This window comes from Lingula anatina, chromosome 1, assembly GCF_051362555.1.
Source record: "Lingula anatina isolate TDL-2025a chromosome 1, LinAna3.0, whole genome shotgun sequence".
NCBI classification, from domain to species: Eukaryota; Metazoa; Brachiopoda; class Lingulata; order Lingulida; family Lingulidae; genus Lingula; species Lingula anatina.
This window is the reverse complement of record NC_141767.1, coordinates 9,984,272-10,008,495: the sequence shown is the minus strand read 5'-3', so window position 1 is coordinate 10,008,495 and position 24,224 is coordinate 9,984,272. Positions and strand designations below refer to the sequence as shown.

The following is a 24,224-nucleotide window of genomic DNA, read 5'->3' as shown; positions in this document are numbered from 1 at the left end:
GCCAAAGTGAAATTGAAGTCGTTAAAATACCTTTTAAAAATTTATAAATTAGGAGAATTCAGATTAAAGAAGTGTCAATGATTTCCGTAAAATAAAATAATACATGCAACTCAAAAGTCTTTAGTATATATTGAAAAAAAAAAACAACTATTCTAAAGGAAATGTTTTATTACAATTCTAAAAAGAAAGAAGTTGCATTGCTTGAGGCAACAACTGTATTGCTTCATAAACAAAATTCACAACTAAAGTTAAGATTATTGGCACAATGTTAGAGGAAAGAATGCTCAACATCTAGTTCACATATCACCAATTGGTTCATCAAAACAAGAAAAAACTTTCCCAAAGTTGCTGATTTGTGCATTTTTTATAACAAGTATACTTTCTAATAAATTCCAAATATTAGAATTCCAAGAAATTCAAGTCAAAACATACAGATTTTACAGTTCACATCATAACCCTACTGAGTCAAATTCCATACACGTATGAACTCAAAAATGGGTGGATTGTAAAAATGAAATTCTTTAATGGGATAATTATAATTGGTGAGAATGAGACACTTTATGATAAGTTTGAGAAAACTGTGAGACTCAAAATATTAATGGCAGATAAAATGTGAAGGATATAAATATCTAGTCAATGCTGATAGAGTAAGAATCTTTTAATGAGATGTTTTGATTTTAAAAAATGACTTTTATCACTTAAAAAACAGTTCTACATTTGAAATTAAAAACATATACAAAATACATACAGTGTCCATCAAAAGCACAAACTATGAACAAGAGTTTAAAGCACTTTGTACACTTTGCTTGGAAATTATTCTTTTTTCTCCTGCTTAAAATCTTTAAATCTTTTGTAAAATTAATTTTAAAGCACTTCTTTATAAATATGAAAAGTGTTTATGCATACAAGAAGGCTCTCAAACAGCTAATCAAAAAATTACAGCTAAAACTTACACGATTAATTACTTCAAGTTTCTCCTTAAAGATTGATTCTTAAAGATTGATTTGAAAAGTATTACAGACATGTTAAGTGGGATATTATATTTTTAAAAAAGTACAGTAAAGGATATATTAAAGTTACAAGTTAAATGCCATACATACTACATATTTAATATTATATTTATATATTGTTTGAACCTATCCTCATCCAGGTAACAACACCCACCTCATTCAAATGGATTGCAATTAATACTTCAACACACTGGTAACATATACCACAGTCTGTGTAACATCAAATTATGCACATAATCAAAATTCAATTCTGAAAACATCCAAATTTGTATAAATCCTTCTCTTTTGTGCAGTTTGTCTTTGAAAACATGGTCAACATTCATTTCCTCAACAGGCAAATTCAATAGTTTCCACCATGTGTATTACATTCAGTTGGATTATTTGTAGAAAAGTTTACTGTGAATATTTAAATCTGTGACTGGCATCAGTGTCTCCTAACATCTCTTTGTTTTGACAGCTTTTGCCTGGCACCTGTCGCCTCCCTGGGCCACATCTCTCCGCTTGGTTTTTACGCCATTAACACACTCACTAAACTCTCCCCAAGGACCATACATGCAGGCTTCTGAAAAACAAAATTTTAATAGCATTATGAAAATTTAGACTCTTAGAGGAAGTTTGTTCTGATTCCTGTACAAGGTGGACTTTGAAAGTATTAGCAAGTAAGCTGAAAAATGTCAGCACTTTAACAGACACATGGTGAAAGTAAAAAGACAATAAGGGGGCAACTCTGAGGCAATGAGGGACACACATCTGCCACTCCTATCTCGATCAGCAACAGATCTGCCAGGCAGTTTCATGCCAAACTTACCTAGATTACATTAATAACTTCCTGTTATTTTGTATGCATACCAATGAAAGTTATTTCTGTGCTTCAAATTGATCTAAATTGCTACACTGTACAAATTTGATAATACGAGTTGCAAGAACTACAATTATATAAATGATTCTTATGAATTCATCTCTTACCCTGTCCTCTCTTATTTACACATGATTTCTGTTCTTGCTTTGTCTGAGCACAGTCATTAGGGTTGCCCATGACTAGAGTCATGGTACGAGTCCTCAAGTTGTGGTCATCACAATGGGCATCCCAAGTCCAGGTGTACTTGCACTCTGTTAGAATGGAGTTAAAAAGGTGAACATGTTCAGGGAAAGTATATCTTTGGTCTTGATAATTAAATATCAGATAATTTTTTATGGTAGAAAGTATTACATCTAGGTGTTGTTTATATGGACAGATTAGTGATTCAATTTTTATTGAAAGAATACAATAAATGTGGTGTTAACACAAAAATGAGCCTCATATTCTAGATACGATGAATGCATTCAGGAATGAATTTTGTGATTTGCTCATGGAAGAGGAAAAAAAACAGGATACGATGAACACATTGAAAAATCAAATTTTGAGACTACATACAGGAGAAGTGTATTATGCTGCGTTATGTCATAATAGCTTGGCTTTACTTACTACACTTCTTTGTTTTGGTTCTAGTAGCTGGGCATTCAGGGTTATTGTTGTTTCTTGGCTTGAGCTGGTCAGTCCTGGTGGTCATTCCGTCCTCGCAGTCTGACCATTCTCCCTTCATGTACTTGCAACCTGAAAAAGAGAACACAAATTCAAACAGTAAAACAAGTGGAATTCATATTGGGAAGATATGCTGACCAGGATACAATATATTATTTATAATAAATTTATAATAAAAATTTCCTAAACAAATTTCTCAACAAAGCTCAATTTTTGACACCACTTCCTTCATTAATGCCATAGGTATTCCATTAAATTTTCAACTTGATACAGATGTTATCAAGAAGATTTCTAAACATTATAATGAACAGTTTGGGAGAAATAAAAACTTGGAGTTTATGATGTTTCTTTAAGGTGTAATCATTTAAAAGAAACAGAAAAAATTTCCATTATTCCAACATATTTAAGTATTGGAATAATGTATAGGTGTTACTTTTCATGACTTTTTGTTAGCTGTTACATATTAACCCTAGTCACCCATATAAACCAAATTGCTTGTTGTTGCTAAATATGTTTGACAGTTATTATATGGGTTACAGTGTTACTGTAATGCTAGTACAATGAAAGCATATTTACATGAAATAAATATGGTGCTATAAATCTTGCTAAAATGTGTAAAGCATGTCATTACGTGTACTAAAAATGTACAACACTGCTAATTAATAAATGAAAACTATGAAAAAATGCTAGCAGACAATATAACACATTAATCCTTTTCATCTAACACAGAAGAAAGTTTGTCACCTCTTTGTTGGTCTTCTTTACGTTGTTTCTTTTGCTCCTGCCTTAGTCTTTTTCTTTCCTTTTTTTGTTTCTTTCTTTCCTGCTTCTGCTTTTTTCTTTCTTGGCGCTGAAGTTTTCTCACTTGCCTCTGGCTTTTTTTATTTTCTCTGCTACTTCTGCACTTGCTGCTGACTTCTTTTCTTTCTTCGCATTCTGCAGAGCTCCCTTCCTTTAGTACCAAAACCCGGGTACGTCTGTTGGTCATAGTGTCACACTCACTCCATTCCTGACGGAGGTATTTGCAATTCTTCTTTTCTGTGAAAGCATCATTTAAAGCAGCAAAATAAAGAGCTACATGTTTCTATGAAAAAATAAAAACTACTACATGTAGAACTTAAATCATGCAAAGATACCCCTGAGCTAAGTGCTGTTAAATGAGATGTACCTTTTCAAGTCCTCCAGATTGCATTGGCTTTAATTCTTTTTACTACTGACAGCATCAGCACTGAGAAAACCTTTACAGAATTTATAAATACTTTTGTCTCAGTTTCACTGTCCTGAATCAAGCCTCAAAGATATTGCCATTTTCTAACATGAGTCTCAGATTTGGGAGCACAAATGCACAAATTAATAACTCTAGCCAAAAATTATATACCCCAATGTAGAAATACTTGCCACATGCTTAACATTTCATTACACAAACGATTTTGCCAGCTTCCATCTAGGTCCCTGGCTGTATACCTAGGCCCCCTATGGGTTCTCTTTATACAGCAACAATACATTCTCGACAATCTTCAGCTCATAAGGAACGTACAGAATGAGCAGATAAGCAGATAATATTAAATGATTTGTGTAATGAAATGTTGTGCTTTTGGCAAGTAATTTTATGTTGGGGTGGTTTATTTGTGGTTGTAGCCGTTAATTTGGGCATTTGTACTCACTGATCTGAGGCTCGAGTTAGAAAATGTCGAGTCCATTTATTAGGCCTGTGAATGACTGTAATGTCTACACTTAAAAAAATTTAAAAGGAGGCACATAGTACCAGTAGATATAGCAATGCCAATTTTGCAAACACAAATCTTAAACAAATATTCAGATTTTTTCCATAGCCCCCGTCCTTTTTTGAGTGCAGTCAGTTCACACAGGCAGCAAACACTAATCAGACCCCAAAACTTTTCCCAGAGCTCTGTTTTAGGACAGTAAGTTCAAGAGAAATGCCTCACCTCCCATAAACAGACATGGTACCTGGATTGTAACATAATCACCACATGAAAACTTTTTTGAGTGTGGTTCTAGTCATAACCTGCACTTACTTTTTTATTGCTTGTTGTTTTTGATTTGACAAGTAAATGGGGTGTTACATGGAACACAGAACAGGCAACAGAAATAAAACAGAGCTCTAGGACCTACTGACATACGAGACAAGCCATGGCACACCTAAAAGCCAACTACATCATTACAGTAAACTGAACAGTAAATCAAGCAAATATACAGAGATGTACAAATATATAACTTGATGTGATGGATACAAAGGTAACTTGGCAGTTTGTTATCTGTTTATTATGTCTACATGCATTTAAATATGTATTTTCTTACATATCTGTAGGAAAATTAATTAATTAAAAGCTAATACATGTATATGCTATAAATAAATATATCTTGTGCATTAACACCTTTTTAAATCAATAAAATTTAATATAAAAAAGGAAGAATGTCAAATTAGACTTGAGATTTAGAAAATGTTAATTAGATTTCTAGTGTCTTGTAGAAGAAGATGCCCACTATTTAAAGTTCAAGAAATTGTTTCCAAATTAGTCACCTGTCAAACGACCATGCACCACACAAAATGACTGCATACAGGCATCTGGACTTCAATGGTCAGAAATTTTGTTTTCACATGTTTTTCATAAAGCAAGTTAACTAACTGATATGCAAAAAAACTAATAGATGTGGGTTTAGTGGAACCCATCTTTTTGTCAGTTAAAAGGAGTCTTATTTTTCACATTTTTTTCAATTTTTCTTAAATTTTGTATATTTTTATACATGTTAAATATTTCAATTAATAATCTAAAATGTTAAATTTTATTTGATAATATACTTTATAAAAAGAAATTGAACAGTAAAACATTCATAATGATTGTTTCATTATGCTGGATTACAAAACACAAACATCGATTTCCCAGTAAACAAATAGCAAGCATAAATGGCCAGAGAGAAAAAATTATTTTATCAGTAAAATGAATCAGAAACTTCCTGCAGCTAACAAATTATTCCAGATGCTATGCCAAAGCTTAAAGTGTGCTGAACCCTTAAATATGTGTAAATCATATGAGTTGGCCTTTAGACAGATTTTCATAGAAGTTGAATGTGTCTTAAGTTTGCCAGTATGAATATTATATACTTTACTGCCTACTAAATACCAGAAACAGCTGCTAGAATTAAATGCTAAAAATAGGTTTCAGAAATATTTCAAATGATTTCTTTTGAGGAAAGAAAAAGGACATTTTATTGAGAATTCTCTAGTTATTGCAATGACACAATGAAAATGTCTAATCAGGGGTTTGGTGAAAAGACAGTTTTGGGAAAAATGATGATATGTATTATCTAGCACGTAGATGATATCTGAAATTTACTTTTATGCAGGTGAATTAGCTATATTTTTATCATCCCCTGCTCCTTTTTCATTCATCTTTCACATTAAACCATAATTTATTACAAATTCATAGTCATCTGGTTTGGCTAAAAAAAAAGTGCAAAGCAATAAATCAGTCCCCCAGTCACTACACTAAGCAGATGCCTGACTAGCAAAGTATTTTGGTTTTACTTTCAAGGAGTCTGCTGGCACAGGTTCTCAGCCATTTATCATTCTGTCATGACAAAGTCCTCCAGACATCACAGGCCAAAAATATAACATGGCTTGAATTAGTACTTTACAACAATGGCCTTTTTCACATCGTGCGTGCGTGCGTGCGTGCGTGTGTGCAGTATACTTGTCTGAAATGCCTTTAACTTATCTGTATTACAATATGTGTTTTTGGTCCTTTTCACAAGTTCATTTTCAAATGTTTCAACAAATCAAAATTAATTTATTTAACTTGTTGAGGGGAGGGGGGCTCCATTTCAATGACTTTTTTTACATAACAGCTAGTTCAATAAGTTGTCAGTCTCTTAAAACATTGTGACGCATATAAGTGTACCACACAATGTGAAAAGGGACAACATCTTTCAACATATTTATGTACTTTTTGTACTGCAAACAGAGTACTTAAATGTTGTAAGGGCAGTGAATGAATTCAGTTTTTTTTTCTATGAAAAATCAGAAGTGTTCAGCAAGTACATGTTGTAGCTAAGTTTATTTCATGGCAAGTTAAGTGTATAAGATTCTTAATTCAGAACATTATTTCCAAATACATAAATGTGACTAGGGCTAAATTAAGCATTTGGCTAAATAATTTTCATGTAAAAGCATTTGTTACTCAATGACTACAAACTAAAGGTTATATTAATTATTGCTAAGTATTTATTTACACTTACCCATTTTGTTTTTCTTGCAAGGTTTAGTTTGGGTGATGGTGGCATTGCACCTGGTACTGTTTCCTTTCTTGAGCTGTTTAACCCTTGTCATCATGTTAGTGGCAGGATCACAATTGCCCCACTCCCCCTTGGTGTACTTGCACTCTGTAAAGAGAAGGATAATACTTCATTATTGGTCTGAGTATAAGAATGAAATAATTTTTTCCAGTCATCAGCTAATATTGAAGTTTTATACCTCCAATATTTCGATGTCTAGCAGAACATCTTCATCGGGCAAAGTTGCTGATCTGGAAAATTTTTCCTCAGATGAATTACAGGCAGCTGTATAAAACATTCCCTGATGAAGATGCTCTGCTCAATATTAGCTGTTGACTGAAAAAAATTACTTCATTCTTATGATATAACATAGCTGATTAAATTCTTCTCTGGTCTGAGCATGAGGTGCAACTAATCTGAATTTATTCAGAATTTTTTTATTCAGGTATTTTCCATTCTGTTTGAAGTGGAGTGTCAAAATGAGAAGAAAAAATTAATTTACCTCTTTATTCATGGACCATTACTGTTACCGGCAATGTCAACAAATTGTAAATATTCCACTTGTTTATCAAAATTTGATTGTATACCACTCAAAAATCATATCAAAATTTTCCAACCATGCAAAATACATTTTCAAGGTCAAAATTTGATATTCAGTCAGCTTGACCAAATTTTAAAAAAATATATATCTTCAAATTCGTGATATTCTAATTACTTTATGACAAGAATGTATGAATCATTTTCTTCCATATCAGAAAAATTCCACAATGGGTTACTATAACAAAACACATGGTATTTTTTGCCTAAGAATAGTGTGAAAAAGTAAGTTACTGCTTTGAAGGGCTACAGAAAAGTGGTCATGACTATTAGTCCCCAATTAAATTCCCATTACAAATCTACATGAATGTATGTACTATAAAGCTTTAATCTTACAGTGCATTACTGGAAGCACCTAACTGTCAATAAATGATATGTTTTCAAATATCTTTGAGACACCTAATATGAACTTTTGTTGTTCCTGAAGCTCAAACTTCTTTCTAGCAGATGGAAGGTGGAAATCCTAGAAGGCAATCTTCTGCATGGGTTCCTTCCATCTGCGTGACTGAATACTGCTCTTTCATAAACTGACTGATAAAATCCCACAAAAGTCAATCACAGTGGACCTTAATACTCAATACTTAATACCTTTTTACTCAACAATTATTTGGCCTATCCCAAATGACAAAGAAAGAATATACATTTAAGACACAAACATGTGTTCAAGTTTATCTGTTAACAGATGCATGTGACATGTATATTATCAGTGGAGAGCATGTGTGTGTTGTTCTACAAACATAAACACTTCTTAACTTATATCATAAAGTATAAATGTGTCAGCACTTTTACACCACCATCCTTAATCTGGAAACCTGCCCAAAATGAAGAAAATAAATACCACTCCCAGACATTAATCACTACTGAGTTGGGTGTCACGTCATCTCTTAAATTCATTTCAGAAATACTTTAATCCAAGTTGCTGATCTGGAAAATTGTTCCTCAGATGAATTACAGGCAGCTGTATAAAATATTGATTTTACCACTATATTCAGTTCACTTTTTGGCAAAATGAGGTAACTGTTCTATATCCTAAGCAAAATAATTCAATTTCAATTAGCACATAAATCCAATTATTTTATCAGAAAATTAATTTTGCTATGAAATCTTGTAAAGTTAGGAAGATGAAGACGGCAGGATGGGATAACAATATACAAACCTTTTTTACACTTTTTCTGCTCAAGTTTGACCTGGTCACAACCTGCTTTACTCTTCTTCAGGGTGAGAGTCCTGTTCTGCATGTTGTTACTGGTGTTGCAATCACTCCAAGGGCCCTTCATGTAACGACATTCTGTAATAACAATAACATGTAAATACATAATAAATATATCAATAAATTACATGATAAATAAATAAGATATATTTCTAAAGAGTGTTTACATTTTGATTGCATGAGAATTGTTTTATATTTCTTCGTAAATGGATTTCAGAGTCAAAAAACAGGGCCATATTGTTCACAAAAATGTTTGGCATCCTTACAAAAATTAGACACATTTTTCATAATAATTTTCCAGAGGAGGGGGGTATCAATTTTGACAGATTTACATTTTTTACAAGCACTAATAGATATTGATTTCACCACAAGAAAGAAGGGAAATGGACTTGAATTAGTTCACTAATAGAGTCTGCAGGTTTATCCAGTGACTTGATATGACAATATCTGTTTTAAACATGTTTCAGGTCATTTAAGATATCACAACAACTTTTGATCAAAGCACACATGGAACACTCACATGGGCCCACTGTACAGAAACATTCATCCATGTCACTTATCATATTTCAGTGCACGCTGAAACACTTATGAACTTTTAAGCTGCAGCACATGGTGCATCCTCTTGTTATCAAGCAGAGACAGAAAGTCCAACTTAGTATAATACAAGAGGAAAAGATCATTATTTAATGTCATTAAAATCAAAAGCAACCATTAAATATATTTAATCTCACAAAACATACCTGGTTGGGTCGTACCTGACCTAAATATAAAAGGGTACCAAGACTGACAAAATGCTACATTGCAACATGCTTTCCACTAAGAGTTAAATATCAGTAAATGCAGTTTTATGCCAACTTGCACAACTACATACTTTTAGAGAAAGAGGCAATTTGTTCCTCAGTCTCTTATTCAGAAACTTCTGGTATGCAAAAGAGTAGGCACAGACATACAGCATATGAAGCATGTTATAAAAAAAAGACCAGCTAGGAAGAAATGGGGATATATATATATATATATATATATATATATATATATATATATATATATATATATATATATATGAAGCTTGTCCCTTGAAGGTATCTCTCTGCTCAGTTTCAAGAAATGAGCTTGTGTGGATAACTTGTCCAAGTTTTGTTAAACAAAAGTTATAAAAGTTAAAACGTTTATTCAACAAGTCTTCTGCCTTGTAAATTGGGCACATTGGGCACAGTTGAAAATGTTCTATATGTCAGTTCAAAATGGATCTCCTGCCTTTTCAATAGGAAAAGGTTCAGACTGTCCTATACTCCTATACTCAGCATACTTACTCCCTTGAGGTTCCACTGTTTCTGGCTCTCCAGGACATGGTATCCTACAGCTGAATGTCTTCTGCTTCACACGGCACCCCTCTCCAGATTTGGTGCCAATCCTGGTTCCTTGGCCACAGTTTCCATTTTCTGGCACACAGTCACCAAATGTCCATGTGCATGCCTTGGCTGAAAGTAATTTTTCATAAAAGTTTAAAGTTTGGAATATAACACGAAATGATCATTGATTGGAACAGGAAAGTTTTAAAAGAGGAGAACCCCTCTTCCTTCCCTTAATTTCCCACTGTATAAAATTTTCATTCTAAACTCTCTTTCATTATAAAAAGGAGAAAAGCTGTCAAAAGGAGAAGAAATCCCATCTCTGTCTATCATCATGATTTTAATACTTATTAGATAATAACAGTTAAAAAACAATAAATCATGTTTGAGAAAAAAATTATCTTTGTAGTTTTTTTTTATAAGTAATACAAATTGGTATATGCCAAACAGTTTTATGACATAAAATGTTATTATTATTATCATTAACTGAATTAGCAAGAAAATTATTGATATTTTAAATGTTCCTCAATCATTTACTTTTGTGACAACTATCAATGCTGCTAGAATAGTTGGTACACATTTGTTCTCTTCTGTTTGTTATTGCTTGCTAATTTGATCACTCAACCAAATATGCAAAAGTGCATGCAGTTTTCAATTCCTAAGAGACTCAATATCAGCCTTATTTTGAATACAGGAAGGCATAAATAAGTTCATTTGTCCCACCAATAGCTTTTTGGTTGGGCACTTTCTCAGTAAGTTAATAATACGGATCATTTGTGTGAAGGGTTGATTTTTAAGCGTCTTTTTCCATTGATTTTAACTATCAGCCACTCTGTGCTGCTTCAAAAGACAAAGCCCCACCAATGTGAATAAATAACACTATGGGGCATTGTTCCATAACTAATATGGCCATTAGTTGCATTTTGTGCTGTTTTCCCCTATGACATCCCCATGGAATATGAATGACTTAATATTGTGCAAATTAACAATTGATGCATCAAGTCCCATTAAAGGCTGGCTGAAAAAGTCAATGGTGTGATGTCAATTAACTTACTGAATTGATCTTACCCATATGCTATATGCCCTGAAACTAATATTTTCCCCCCAAAAAAACCTACAGTATTGTAATTTCTAGGTATCATTATAAAACTGTGTCAAGATAAAAATATTTTCATTGGATTTTTTTTTATCAGTATGACTGAATGATTCCACCCATGTCTATAAAATGCATAAAACAAAAGCTGAAACGAATATGTGCGCTATATACAGGAGAGTTGATAATAAGCTATAAAACCCAGGGTGTCTGATTCAATATCTCCCTAGATAAGGTCTCCCAGGGGCACTAGTTCTTTTTTCATTATGGGACTGGACAATATATATATACATTTAGATGAATTATAAATTCTACATCTCCCCCCCCCCAAAAAAAAAAAGCAACCTAATCTATGTGTTCTAAGTTTTCAAATTAAAACTAACAATTATCACTCAAATTTGATTACATGTGTCTTTAAAAATGATTTGAATTATGGGGCAGCTTGATGAAATGTGAATGTTTACTAATATTTCAAAATTTCTTATACAGGCTTCCTTTTTTAAATGATTGATTTTCTTCAAGATGCAAACTTGGGGCTTAGTCAGGCAAGCACTGATAATCTCTAGTGCATAAAACATTCCAACCCAGCACTATCTATTTGGGTCTGATGTACCAAATACTCCTCTTTCAAATCTCTGCCCATTAGATGACGGTGTTTTCATGCTTGACAGTGTGTGGAAGAAAAGATGTGATCACCCCTGACTCCATAATGGAGCAATGACAGAGCAAAGGTCTGCCTTTTCCTTTACGCTCCCTCGAATCACCATTCACAGCGAACCCCATCAGAGAACTTGACTCCAGTATCAACTGCGCCTTCCTATTCTGTTCCTTTCAGCCACCTACCCACTAAAGGCCTGCTCCCCTTGTGCCTTTTTCATCAAGTATATTTGGGTGTGTAAAAATATACCAATGTGTATTGTCCTGGCTTTGAGAATGACAACTGTCCCCTTGGTACACCAGGTCACACAGAGATAAAGTTACTTGGCTTCCTCTTTGGTTTGACACACAATCTTCACAGATGAATCAGGGCATTTTTTTATGGTTTAGCACTGTTGTGTCTGGAAATTCAGATTTTTGCCAAAATCTGTCTACTTGTCCATCATTGGCATTTGCTGTCATTGTGGATGTTTTTCTCATAATGTTATTGAAAGGGATAATAACTCTTTGTATGAGATCTATATTTCACAATAAAAACATTGTGAATAACTCATAGAAATATAATATATTCTGTTTTACCACAAAAACGGCAGTTATAGCTATTATTCTGATATCTGAGCTTGTCTTTAGACCACGTGACCTCCATTGATGGCTATAAACAAACTTTTTAGAAAAAAAACCAGGGACTAACTTTGAATGTAAAAATGGATTTATTAACCATTGGTAAGTATGGGAAAATTGTTGTTTACTCCAGGAAAATTCATTTTTTGGCCGAAACAAAGAGTTATTATACCTTTAAGTCACTAACAGTTTCAATGCATGCTTGTACATGGATTCGTGATTGTGTGCGTATGTGTTGTCATTTTTAGCATGTGTTTACTGTATTACAACCTAATTATTTTTACTTCAAACTTTCTACAGAATTCTTCAGGAATATAAAACATTACCATTTAGAAAATCAGCTTAGCTAAATTTAATTCAGCATGTAGTAAAAGCCCTCATTTTCTTTGCTAGATTCATCAACATTAAGCTTATAAACATGAAAAATGAAAAACTAATACCATTACCTGTTATCTATGTATTCTTAATTGAGACTGCTCTGCATGTTTGACCATTTTAGCTGCCTAGTTTATTATACTACTTGGTTAAAGGTATCTTACCAGGGATTTCCTCCTTAATCAAATTTTCCTTGAAAAAATTTTCTTGCTCGCAAATTATTGCTCAACCCAATCCTGCACTTGGATTCAACATTTTATACCATTTAAATTAAATGATACAGGTCTCATTTGATTTAGACTGCCATGTCTTCCTGAATATTTCAAAAGGTTATAGCCACATCAGCTTCTTTTATTTCAGTGGTTTTATCATTTTTAAGGCCTGAATTGGGAAAGGTAGGTAGCTTTGCTGGAATATTTAGATATTTGGGACAGTTCTTAAATGTAGATATTGTACCTGCAATTTCCTGATAATTAAGTTTTGACTTTTTCATATAAATATCAATTGCCCCACTTATATGTTTCCACAAATATTATGTATGGCAATACTGAAATTTAAAAAATGTGTGGTCTGAAATGTCAGCAGAGATTGTCTTCTGTTTGGAAACCACTACTAAAATTCCAAAGGAATGATAGTTGCAACTAATAGGAATACCAGCGTGGTTTGAAGTAAGCTTTTATCATATTAAAGGATTTGACAATGCTGTGCACATCATTGCTTGCAACTGTCACAAGTGATTCCACTTTTAATGGAAATGTTCATCATTTTCTCATCCTGTCATCCAACAGAAATAAGTTGATTAAGACACTGTCTATCAATTTTCCCAACACTTGAAAAAAAGCATAAAAAGACAAAGTTATTTGTTGAAACCCTATCCTGAATGCTTGAACAGCAAGTGCAACAGACTCCATTTATAGTGGAGTTTAGCAAGTAACACAAGGCAGCAAAGCTGTCAAATGTACAGACAAAAAACAGGAAATAACTATGCACAAAATAGGCTACTGTCAATTCTGATGCAAAAATACATTATGTTAAACTGCAAATTCAACATCAAATTTAAATTATCCTCAACAGGTAATACCAATGTAATTAAAATATGTGACAAGTTTACACTTTGAAAATGTATAACTTCCAGAAAAAGAAGTCACTTAGACTGCTTTTCCAACTCAGACTGCATTTTAGTCCTGTATTTCTTTTTTGAAAGTTTGGCAATCATAAGTAACATGGTTTTCCCATAATGGTCATCATGGCAGCAGCACCCAAAATTGTGTTTTCTTCTATTCTGATGCAATATTACATAATGGTTAACAGCATAATGACCGTCATTTTTTAATAATAAAATATACGTATCATGGATTTTCAGAAAATGTGACTAGCATGGGTCTTCAAGCCCGTGGAACTTCAAAGTCATACCTTGAAAATGCCAAAATGTGAAAAATTAAATTTTCACCAAATAACTGTTTAACTGGCAGTAAGAATTACCAAACAGACTGTATTTCCTACTGAAGCTGTATTTTAGTCCCATGTTTCTTTTCTGTAAGTTTGAGAAAAGTAAATGACATGGTTTTTCTTAAATGGTCATCATGGGAGCAGTGCCCAAAATAGGTTTTTTTCAAATTTTGATGCAATATTACATAATGTTTAACAGCATAATGATCATCAATTTTTAATAATAAAATATTAGTATCATGGACAAATAGTAAACGTGACTAACAAAGGTTTTTAGGCCGATGGAACTTCAAAGTCACGCCTTAAAGATGCCAAAATGTAAACAAGACTGCACTGTTCTGAAATGGGTTTATTTCCATTTTTAACACTTTTTTAACATAAAACAAAATTAATAGGTTACTGCCATTTTTATAAGATCAACTAAGAAAATTGATGAGATGTGAAAAATATCAATAGAGCAGTGTTAAATGTCCAATTTCTTCCATTCTGAGATTCTGAACATAGTGAATGATTGAATCTGACAAACTGCAATGATATGAGTTTATTTCCATTTTTGACACTTTATTACACAATAAACGATAACAAGTTTACCATCATTTTTACATAATCAACTAGCAATGTTGTAAAGATGCAGGAAATGTCAAACAAACACTTTTACGTATCTTATTACTTAAATAATAAGGCTATTAACATGCCTAAGAATTAAATCTGAGGAAATCTGAAGAAATGTGAAAAAACAGCATAACTTCTAAAATAATGCCCCGATTATGCTGATTTTCGAACTCAACCTGCGTTTTAGTAAGACTGACCATTCCTGTGAGTTTAATGACAATTGGGCTTTCTGTTTTTCTTATATTGTGTTTACAGTGTTGCATATATGCTGAACAATGAAAAAACCGCATAACTACTAAAATAGTGGCCCGATCATGCTGATTTTCGAACTTGACCTGCATTTTAGTAATATTGATTACTCCTGTGAGTTTCATGACAACAGGCCTAACGGTTTTCCTTAAAATGTGTTTACAAGGTTGCATATATGCTGAAAAGTGAAAAAACAGCATAACTTCTACAATAATGGCCCGATCATGCTGATTTTCGAACTTGACCTGCGTTTTATGAATATTCATCAGCTCTGTAAATATAAAGCCAAAAAGTAAAACTGCCTTCCACTTATCGTGTTTACAAGGAAAGTGCACGGCGACGGCATCGCCATCGGCGACGACAGACGCAGGTGATGGCAATATGTACAGACACATCTGTGTCTGTACATAATAATTCATTTGTCTTCAGTTCAGATGGCAAATCAACCCCCATTTCCATGAGTTCCAACAACTGATCATTGAGGGAAACACATCAGGCAAAATATTGCTCTTATACATATAAACAAACATGGTACAAACTTGGATCAGCTCATTTTAGACTCATTACTAGGTTATACTTGGTATCCCTGATGGAAGAAGGATGGACACCAGCAAATGTCAATGGGATTATAATAATAACACATAGCTTATTGCATATGCCCCTCAGGAGTGATCAAAAGTGTATGAGAGTGAAGCTCTAAGGGAGTACAAAATTACTTGGAGCAAGAACTTCATGCCTGCATCCCTTTAGTATGGGCATCACAAGCCTAATCAAATTTTTATCAAATATATTGAACACTCATTTCCATTTCCTTACCACCTTTTTGGCAGCATGGTGTAAGAGAAATGCTTTTCCACATAAAACAATTTGACAACAATATTGATATATTATTCTTATGAAGTCATAATGAGATATCCATATACCACTGCTCTAGCTAAATACTGGTTAAAATCATGCCACAAAGTTGTGCCAAAAGTTTTATTGTTACTAGTTCTCAGTAAATGGAATTTATGAATAAGAACACTGCAAAAACAATAATTTATGTACCTAGGCATAGGTGGGCTAGAGTGGGGGGGGGGGGGGCTCAGCCTCTTCCCCCTTTTTTATCCACATTAGTCATAAATGTTAAAAGTGAGGGAGGGTAAGGTGCCTCTTCCATTTCTTTAAACACAATTGTATACATAATTAAGTCATTGTACATAAAAACACACACAAATGCTCACCTTTTCTCCCAGCACCTCTCTCCTGACGCTCCAACACAGGGGAACCCTGGACAACAACAAGGCACACCAGTAGCAAACCTACAACCACTCTCTCCATCTTCAAAGTAGTCTGAAAATGTTATTTTCATAATACAGTGATTAGTTAACTTTTTTTATTCTGAGCTTATTCTCTAGCAGTAGCATACACACTTACTGGTGGCCTAGGACATTGCAGTTGCAGCAAAAATATGAGTGAATTACAACTTTCATTGAGAGCATAAAGGAAACCAGTTCTGAGTAAGAAAAAAGATAAATATTCATTTTTATACACAAGCTGTCTTTGCTTCGTTTCATACACAAGCCTTCAGTAATGATGACATTTAATCAGGATATACCTTTAAACTGATAAGCCCTAAACCAGTTAATGTATGCAAAGATTGATACTTCTTTATGCTATTTTAATGCAACTGCCGTCTTCAGAAATTATCAAGGGATTTACTGTAGACAAGACAAAATCAACTAATTAAAGTTCTGATTTATAATAATGAGAATACAAAATTTAGGGACTAGTTTGAAATAAGAATGGCAATTCATTATGATTAAGGTATTACTTTCAAGTCATCATTCTGTGGAAACTAATATTTCCCCATCTTTCTTCAGCATATCAGTCAGTCTGTTTGTCCATCTTTTCTTTCTTTCTTTTTCTTTCTTTCTTTTGTATTTTCTTTTCACCTCCATCTATCATAACTTCTTTATTTTCCTTTTTGATACCTTTTTTCATTCTTTTCATTTTTATTCTCTCTTATTTAGAAAGTTTCAGGCAATAATCACAGGTCCTTAGATATAAGTATATTTTCAATATCCCTTCCTATAGAGAACAGGATGAATGATTGTGTCATAAACATCAAAGGAAGAGGATTACTCACAGGTACTCCTGGAGATATCTTTATGAGATAAATGAAGGTTTGTCATCATTTCTTCCAACAGCTTAATACAACTCTGAAGACAATGTATATATTTTGATTTACTCTCTGCATCAGATATAGATTGTAAATTTGGTTAGTCTCCAAACCAAGGAGCTTATGTCATAATTAAAAAAAGAATCAGTGATTAAGTTAATGCCACATAGATTCCTTTTTTTTAAATAAAGACATGTTTTTAATTTACTTGAAAATTGCATTCTTTTAGCCATCGAATCAAAAAGTTTATTAGTAATAAACAATTGAGTAAAAAGCCTGCCACAAATAAAAAAAATCTGCATGAAAACATATTTTTCTACATGACACCCAAAATAAAATTCAAAAACCTCATCAACCACTCTTGGGTTCTCTTCTGGGCTAAAATACAAGTGAAAAACATTTTTTACTCCTCCAACCAATGCATTTTCTTAAAATGTACCAACAACCAGAGTACGTTTCATTGGTGTCATGTTATTTTGGACAGCTGTCAGACTACCATCCAGCTCTTGACTATATCAGTTTATTTCTTCTATCTACACTTAGTAAAAAAATTCTTTTTGTGAATGCTGACATTGATTTGTATCTGCATGTCACTTCGCTTTTAAACCATATACCAGAGAGAGAGAGAGAGAGAAACACACACAGTTAAAAGGGATTCAACCCCAGACCAAAGCACCTTTCAATATCAGCAGATAATGAACTTTGTATGTGCACCACTGCACTGATATTTTGCAAGGGAAATCAGTCAGCCATTTCCATTTCAGATTGGATTAATAACTTCTTACGTCCCCTGAATAATATTCTGATTTTGCTGCATCCAGAATAAAATGGTTTCACTGGGATGTGAGCTACATGTAGTAATTTCTAAACTAGCTGGTTCAGGCCTACCCAACTACCAGACTCGGCACCGAATGATCCTGAATTCACCGGTAGATCAGACCACACTACCCGTTTTCAAGGTGTGTGTCAGATCGCATTACACAGTATCTTACCCTGAACAAATTTTGAGTGGTGATGCAATGGTTTTCAACCCCGCTGAGAATCGTCACCATCACATCACGTACTAGGCAAGAGCGGTGTTGCGTCTGATACTGTGTAATGCGATCTGACACACACCTTGAAAACGGGTAGTGTGGTCTGATCAACCGGTGAATTCAGGATCATTCGGTGCCGAGTCTGGTAGTTGGGTAGGCCTGTGGTTGATGTCAAACAAAAGGGGTGTGCAGACTACAGGAGTTTTGTACAATGTAGAATTGATTTTTTTCAGATGCACTAAACTTGTCAGTTATTTTTATTACTTTCAATATTATTACAGACATCAATATTGCTAACAAAATAAGTCTTAAAATCCTTCTATATTTCTTCAGTAGTTTTATCAAAACTATTTAGTGTTACTGCTTTCCCAAGCAAAATTATTACAGATATTTTTCATATTTACAACCTAAAACATATACTGATAACTATACCAATTTTTAAGAAGTACAAGAAAGTTTAATGATCTTAAGTTCATCTGATGGCTTTCAGTGAGAGTCCCTGTGGAGTTGGATCGATCTACAAAGACCAATGATTGTCTATGGGAATGGGGCCTTAAACTCTCATTTCATATGCAGTGCCATATGACAGCCAGCTATTGCTAAGGCTAATGACCGAGGCTGATTTAATCCTGTTCCTGAGAATAATTAGTGATCAGGCCCCATGGGTGATAGATTAAACAACTTTCTCTTCCTAATCACACTGATTATTTTCAAATCATTTCACATATGATGAGACCCAGACATCAATGCAACTGACTTTTATCAAAATCAATACTTAAAATTCATTCATATGTATATCCTCTATTGGCCTGTAATAGTTGTAATGAATGAGTTTTGTTTGGGTGAACTTTAAAACCAACAAATGACTATTAGATGGCAAGGGACATTACTCAGACAAAAACATTTCTTGGTTTGGACAGTGTCAGAACCACTCCATCTGTCTGACTAAAAAATGTTCAACCTCTCTTTTTTCAGTGTAGAGCACACTGTGTGAGCAAATTGGTCCCAAGAAACCGTTTTCTCAGCAGACTCACTGTGTGCGGGCACCTTTTTTACTTCAAGGAACCAATTAGTACCAATATTGCCAATTTGCAATTACAGCCATAGAGCCAATGCTTAAACTGATATTAGTTCAACATTGTTGTGTCTACCTAGCCAATCCTGAAGGTAAAATGTTGTTAAAACACATGATCTTGAATATTTCAACTGTGAAAGGATATGACTGTTGCTTGATTACATTCAGTTGCTTGTGTGCAAATTACTGCTTGAACATTTTCTCCGGCATCCTTAATAATTATTTCAGTACTTACTGACCCCTTTAATGGATTAGTACTCAAAAATGCCAAATTAATATTGTTCTAAGACAATTTCTTTCTTTGCTTAATTTCACTTTGCAATGAAATGCAGTTTTTGAGCAGGCAAATTAGTTTTGTTGTAATTTGAATAGCATGTAGCATGTTTTTCATCATAGAAGCCAAGAAAACCTTACAGGGAAATTTGAGTGTAAAAGACAGCAAAATACAACTCTTTGTCCCTTTGAACTTACTGCATATAACTAACGGCCCATAACTAACTACTCAGACAAAGGAGGCCCTTTCTGATTAGTCTGAATACTAAGGTTGTATGTTCCTAAGTAACTGAATCATGAAAAGCAAATTATTCTAACCCTCTACCTGTTCAAGTGTATTAATGGTGTCTATCACCTTAACAAGGCAAACAAGCAGCTTACAAAATCAACCAAAAAACTTCTAAACCACCCGCAAGAATATTGCTTTAAACTACAGAGCAGTCCAAGGAAGAAGGCAACAAAAATTGTTTATTTAAAATATTGGGAGACCAGAATTTTGTTGAATTTGTAATCACTTTTCTCCCTCCTATATAACTATCTACTTTGAAAATCTCCTCAATATTTGTGAAGAACATCTTTCAGATATCTTGTTCACTAACAAACAGACATACCTACGCCTAGGAAAACATAACCCCCTTCCTTGGCAGAGTAACAATGTACACACACCTACCCTATTTAGCTTCTGCCCCACTCTATCCCGGCTTACTTTCCTCAATCTCCACTTCAGACCTGACTCTTAAACGTTATGTTGTGACTAATGGTAGCACTGATGGCATGGGAAGGCTTTGTATTGGTGAACTCATGTGGGAGAGCTTATCCAATCTCTTTAGATTAAGTTGGTGATAAGGAGGCTCTACACTGTGCTGGGACATATATGAGACTTGTGTGATAATTATAGCCTTTTGTTTTTTTTCATTTCACTTGCGCTAAGCTATATTTAGCTTTTATTTTGTTTGCAGGTACACATTAAAATGCATTAAATGAGTGCATATATTGTCATAACAAATGAAAGTCTTGAGTACCTTAAATTGTTGCTATGCATTACTGTAGTACACTTTCTAGCAGTAATTTTATGTCCTCAATCATTTTATTTAAATGTTAATCAATTTTACACTTCATGCCAGCTAAAAAAATCAAAAGGTAAATATATGTAATACATTCTCAATAATTTTATTAAAATTTTGCCTATGTTTAAGGAAATTTTAATAGTGAAATTATTTTTAAAAAAGCATCAACCTGAACTCAGACACACCTTTTCACCACGTAGTAGTATTACGTTTGTAGTATTACATAGCCATTAGCACAAAACGCCACTGTAGCAGTACAGTTAAATCATCAATCATCCCTTTGGCCAATAATGTGACTTTGCAGTCAAAGTCGACATATCAAGCACAGCAAGCCATGAGCAATACACATATATATGATATTACAGAGACACAAAGGAAATGTAACTACTAGAATAGCCACAGTTATCTTTTGTCATCTTAATTACCCAGCTAAGGGTCAATATTTTGTCATGTTCAAGCCACAACTTCACACATCATCCTGAGCATGAGAGCATCACTAATGCCTAGGCTGTTTTGATGTTGTGAGGTACCCTTATCTCTTTTGCACCATTTTGACTTATCCCAAGATTATGGGAGGTTTTACTTCCTTTTTATATCATGCAATACACTTATCTGTTTCTCACCATTTTGAGAGATTCAAAACATAAAATTCTGACTATTACATCAAAATGGACTCCCCCCCAATACTTCACCCTTCTGCACTCCCCACAGTCCAGATTTTCAACCCATCATTACATATGATGAGCCCAACACCAGATTCATTTTTATTAGTCTAAACAGTGAGGGAAAACTTGTGAAAATGAGCAAACCCTCTGTACCATAATCAAATGTTAAGACTAGAAAAAATATTGCAACACAGATAAGTACATCCTCCCCCCCAACTGTGTGAAAAAGGACCTACTGGTAAAACTTTAACAAACACAAATCAGTCTGCCAAGTGAACTTTTCTAGATTCCAAAGGTACACATGACCAATGAATCACAAGCTCAGTTGTTGGTATTAACCTGTGGGTGTTGGGAGCATGGATGTTATAAGTGTTACAAAATAAATATGGTTTAACCACAAAGTAATCAAACATTCCTGTCACCCCAGATCGACTTCTAATCCAGACAAAGCCAGATGCGGGCAAACCAAAATAACTGTGAAATAATACTGCTACTTGTATAACTGTGTGACTGCTCTTTCTTTTATGTTACTGAGTGAATAACGTAGCTGCAATTGTGCAAATCTCAACACAAATTCAATTCACTTCAACAACATTAGAGAGACTTTAAGAAATGAGGAGAATGAATGTTCAGTCAATTATCAACATATTTTTTCACATTTTATAAATAATTGTGACATCCATTTTACATATAATACAAACAGTCAAGCATATTTATAAGACTCAGACATGGCCATACAATTCACTCCTAAAATCATCTACAATATTTCAAATATAAACCCAGTGGCGGAATTTAGAGGGGGGGTCAAGGGGGTCCTAACCTCCCCTTTGATTTCTGGTCACCTCTTGGGGGAGGGGGGGGCGGATTCGCATCCGCAGACCCCCCTTCTAATAATCCTAGATCCGCCCCTGAAACCCATCAACTTTCATTCAAACATTTATCTCTTTTACACTTTATACCTTTGTTGTCAGTGTACTGATTTCTAGAATCATTCTGTGCCCACAATATATATGTATAATTCTACATCTTATCCATTACAAATTACAGGAAATATTGATTAAGCATCACACATATTTTCCAAATTTTCAAGCATATCAATGGAGATACTATTTCCATGTTAACTATCTGGATTAAGAGTAGAGATGACAGCTTTGATTGAAATGGGATGTATAGAAGGGAAAGTTCATTTTCGCTTAATTCTAAAGATCTGCAAAAATAGTGCAGTGATATTTTAAAACTATTCTTTATTTGGTGAAAAAGGTATGAAGCTAAACATGTTTTAGTTTGACTGCATAACACTGAGGGGAAGGGGGGAATGATGCGATAACGTGTATATTTTCAAATTAATAATGATAACAACCTCTTACCTTGTTCAAACAAGCAGGAATCCAAGAGAACAAGTTAAATTATTGCATAAACAATATCATAATACCCTAGCAGTTACAAGATTCAACTGAGAGTGCAAAAAATCAATTACCCGTTCAGCTTTCATCATTCTGTAAACCCTCATCATAATACAAAAAACCTGGGGGTAAAAGTTTTGACTTTGACCACTGATGCATATAATTGGAAATAAAACTTTTGCTGATTTGACCAAACAATTGGATGAGATTCAGAAAAAAATATTCCATTGATCTGATGAAAGATAAAAAACACCTAATTTATTAAAGCCAAAACCATGCTACCCTGACCCTTGGTAGTGCTCCACTGATCTTACACAGGATAAAAAAAAACTGGTGTTATTAAACAAGTGAAGCAATAATAGTAATTTGTGAACCAAAATGAAACAAGCAGACAGTGAATGATTTCATGACCATGCTTTACGTTCCTAGAGTCAATACAATGTCTGCAATACAGACTTTTTCAAAAACTCAATTATTTACAAACCACAGGCCCACCTGATAACACACGTAATCATGTACCCTGTGAAACATGGCAAGAAAGTAACGACTATTGGAATGAATTTCACTTATGCAATTATGAAATTTACATAAAGCACTTTTTAACTCTGAATTTCAGGGTACAATTAATTCTGTGTTAATATACATGTACATGTGTGAGAACATGTGTATGGAGGAGACTTTATAAAATTATGTAATAAATAATGTGATCTTCCCCTTTTCCCCCTTTAATGCTATTCTATACTGCCTGTAGAGACAGTGATAAAAAAATCCAATGCAAAAATTCTTGCTGGACAGTGGAAAAATTGTCTTATCTCAAATCTTTACAACAACCAGTAAGATTTATGAGACATGAAGCCTCCTTCTCTTAAATTTCTTTGCATAACTCATCACCATCACCTGACAAGAAGGTATGGAAACTGAAACATAACATCCATTATCAAGTGAACTCAGGGTGTAAAGTAACATATGTTCTCTATGCTCCAGGTTGAAGTTTCATACTTCAGAAATTCATTAGTTCCAGCAGGGGGTCTGTGACATCATATTTCCCATGTGCAATACACCATCTAAACTGTCAATTCAAAAGGTACAGCACAAATAAATGACTGTCAAAGGATCAGTTCCTGTATTAAATTTCATATAAACAGTAGTCAAGACACATAAATTAAAAACCCAGAACTGTATGGTTTTGTAATAGATGATAGATGAACATAAGTCAGTATCAATACTACCCATCCTTCAGATCTTGCCAACAAACAAACAAATCAGTACTACTGTGCTTAGCTTACACTTGGCTTCCAAGCCTATGATCAAATCCACATCTTTTGCCTAAATTATCAGATACAAACAAAAACATGCTTCATTTATAACTCCAGTTGCTTAATGATACATCCCTCATTTTTTCACAACTTGATTTTCAACACTTACCAAAATTCGATATATCCTCCCACTTGGAAGAGGAAAATCTGTATATCTTTTCCTCAACTGTATATGTACTTGTTTATTCAGCTC

General features: G+C 33.8%; 1 protein-coding gene across 1 annotated transcript; it reads right to left on the bottom strand.

The window, feature by feature from the left end:
• Positions 1-150: 150 nt before the first annotated feature.
• On the bottom strand, positions 151-24,224 carry LOC106165955 (uncharacterized). The gene is made up of 9 exons (XM_013544332.2): positions 24,141-24,224; positions 16,261-16,369; positions 9,943-10,110; positions 8,579-8,710; positions 6,790-6,933; positions 3,277-3,570; positions 2,476-2,604; positions 1,977-2,120; positions 151-1,572 (listed from the first exon to the last, which is right to left on the bottom strand). The coding sequence occupies exons 2-9, from the start codon at positions 16,355-16,357 to the stop codon at positions 1,445-1,447; spliced, it is 1,236 nt and encodes a 411-aa protein (XP_013399786.2). The 5' UTR covers positions 16,358-16,369; positions 24,141-24,224; the 3' UTR covers positions 151-1,444.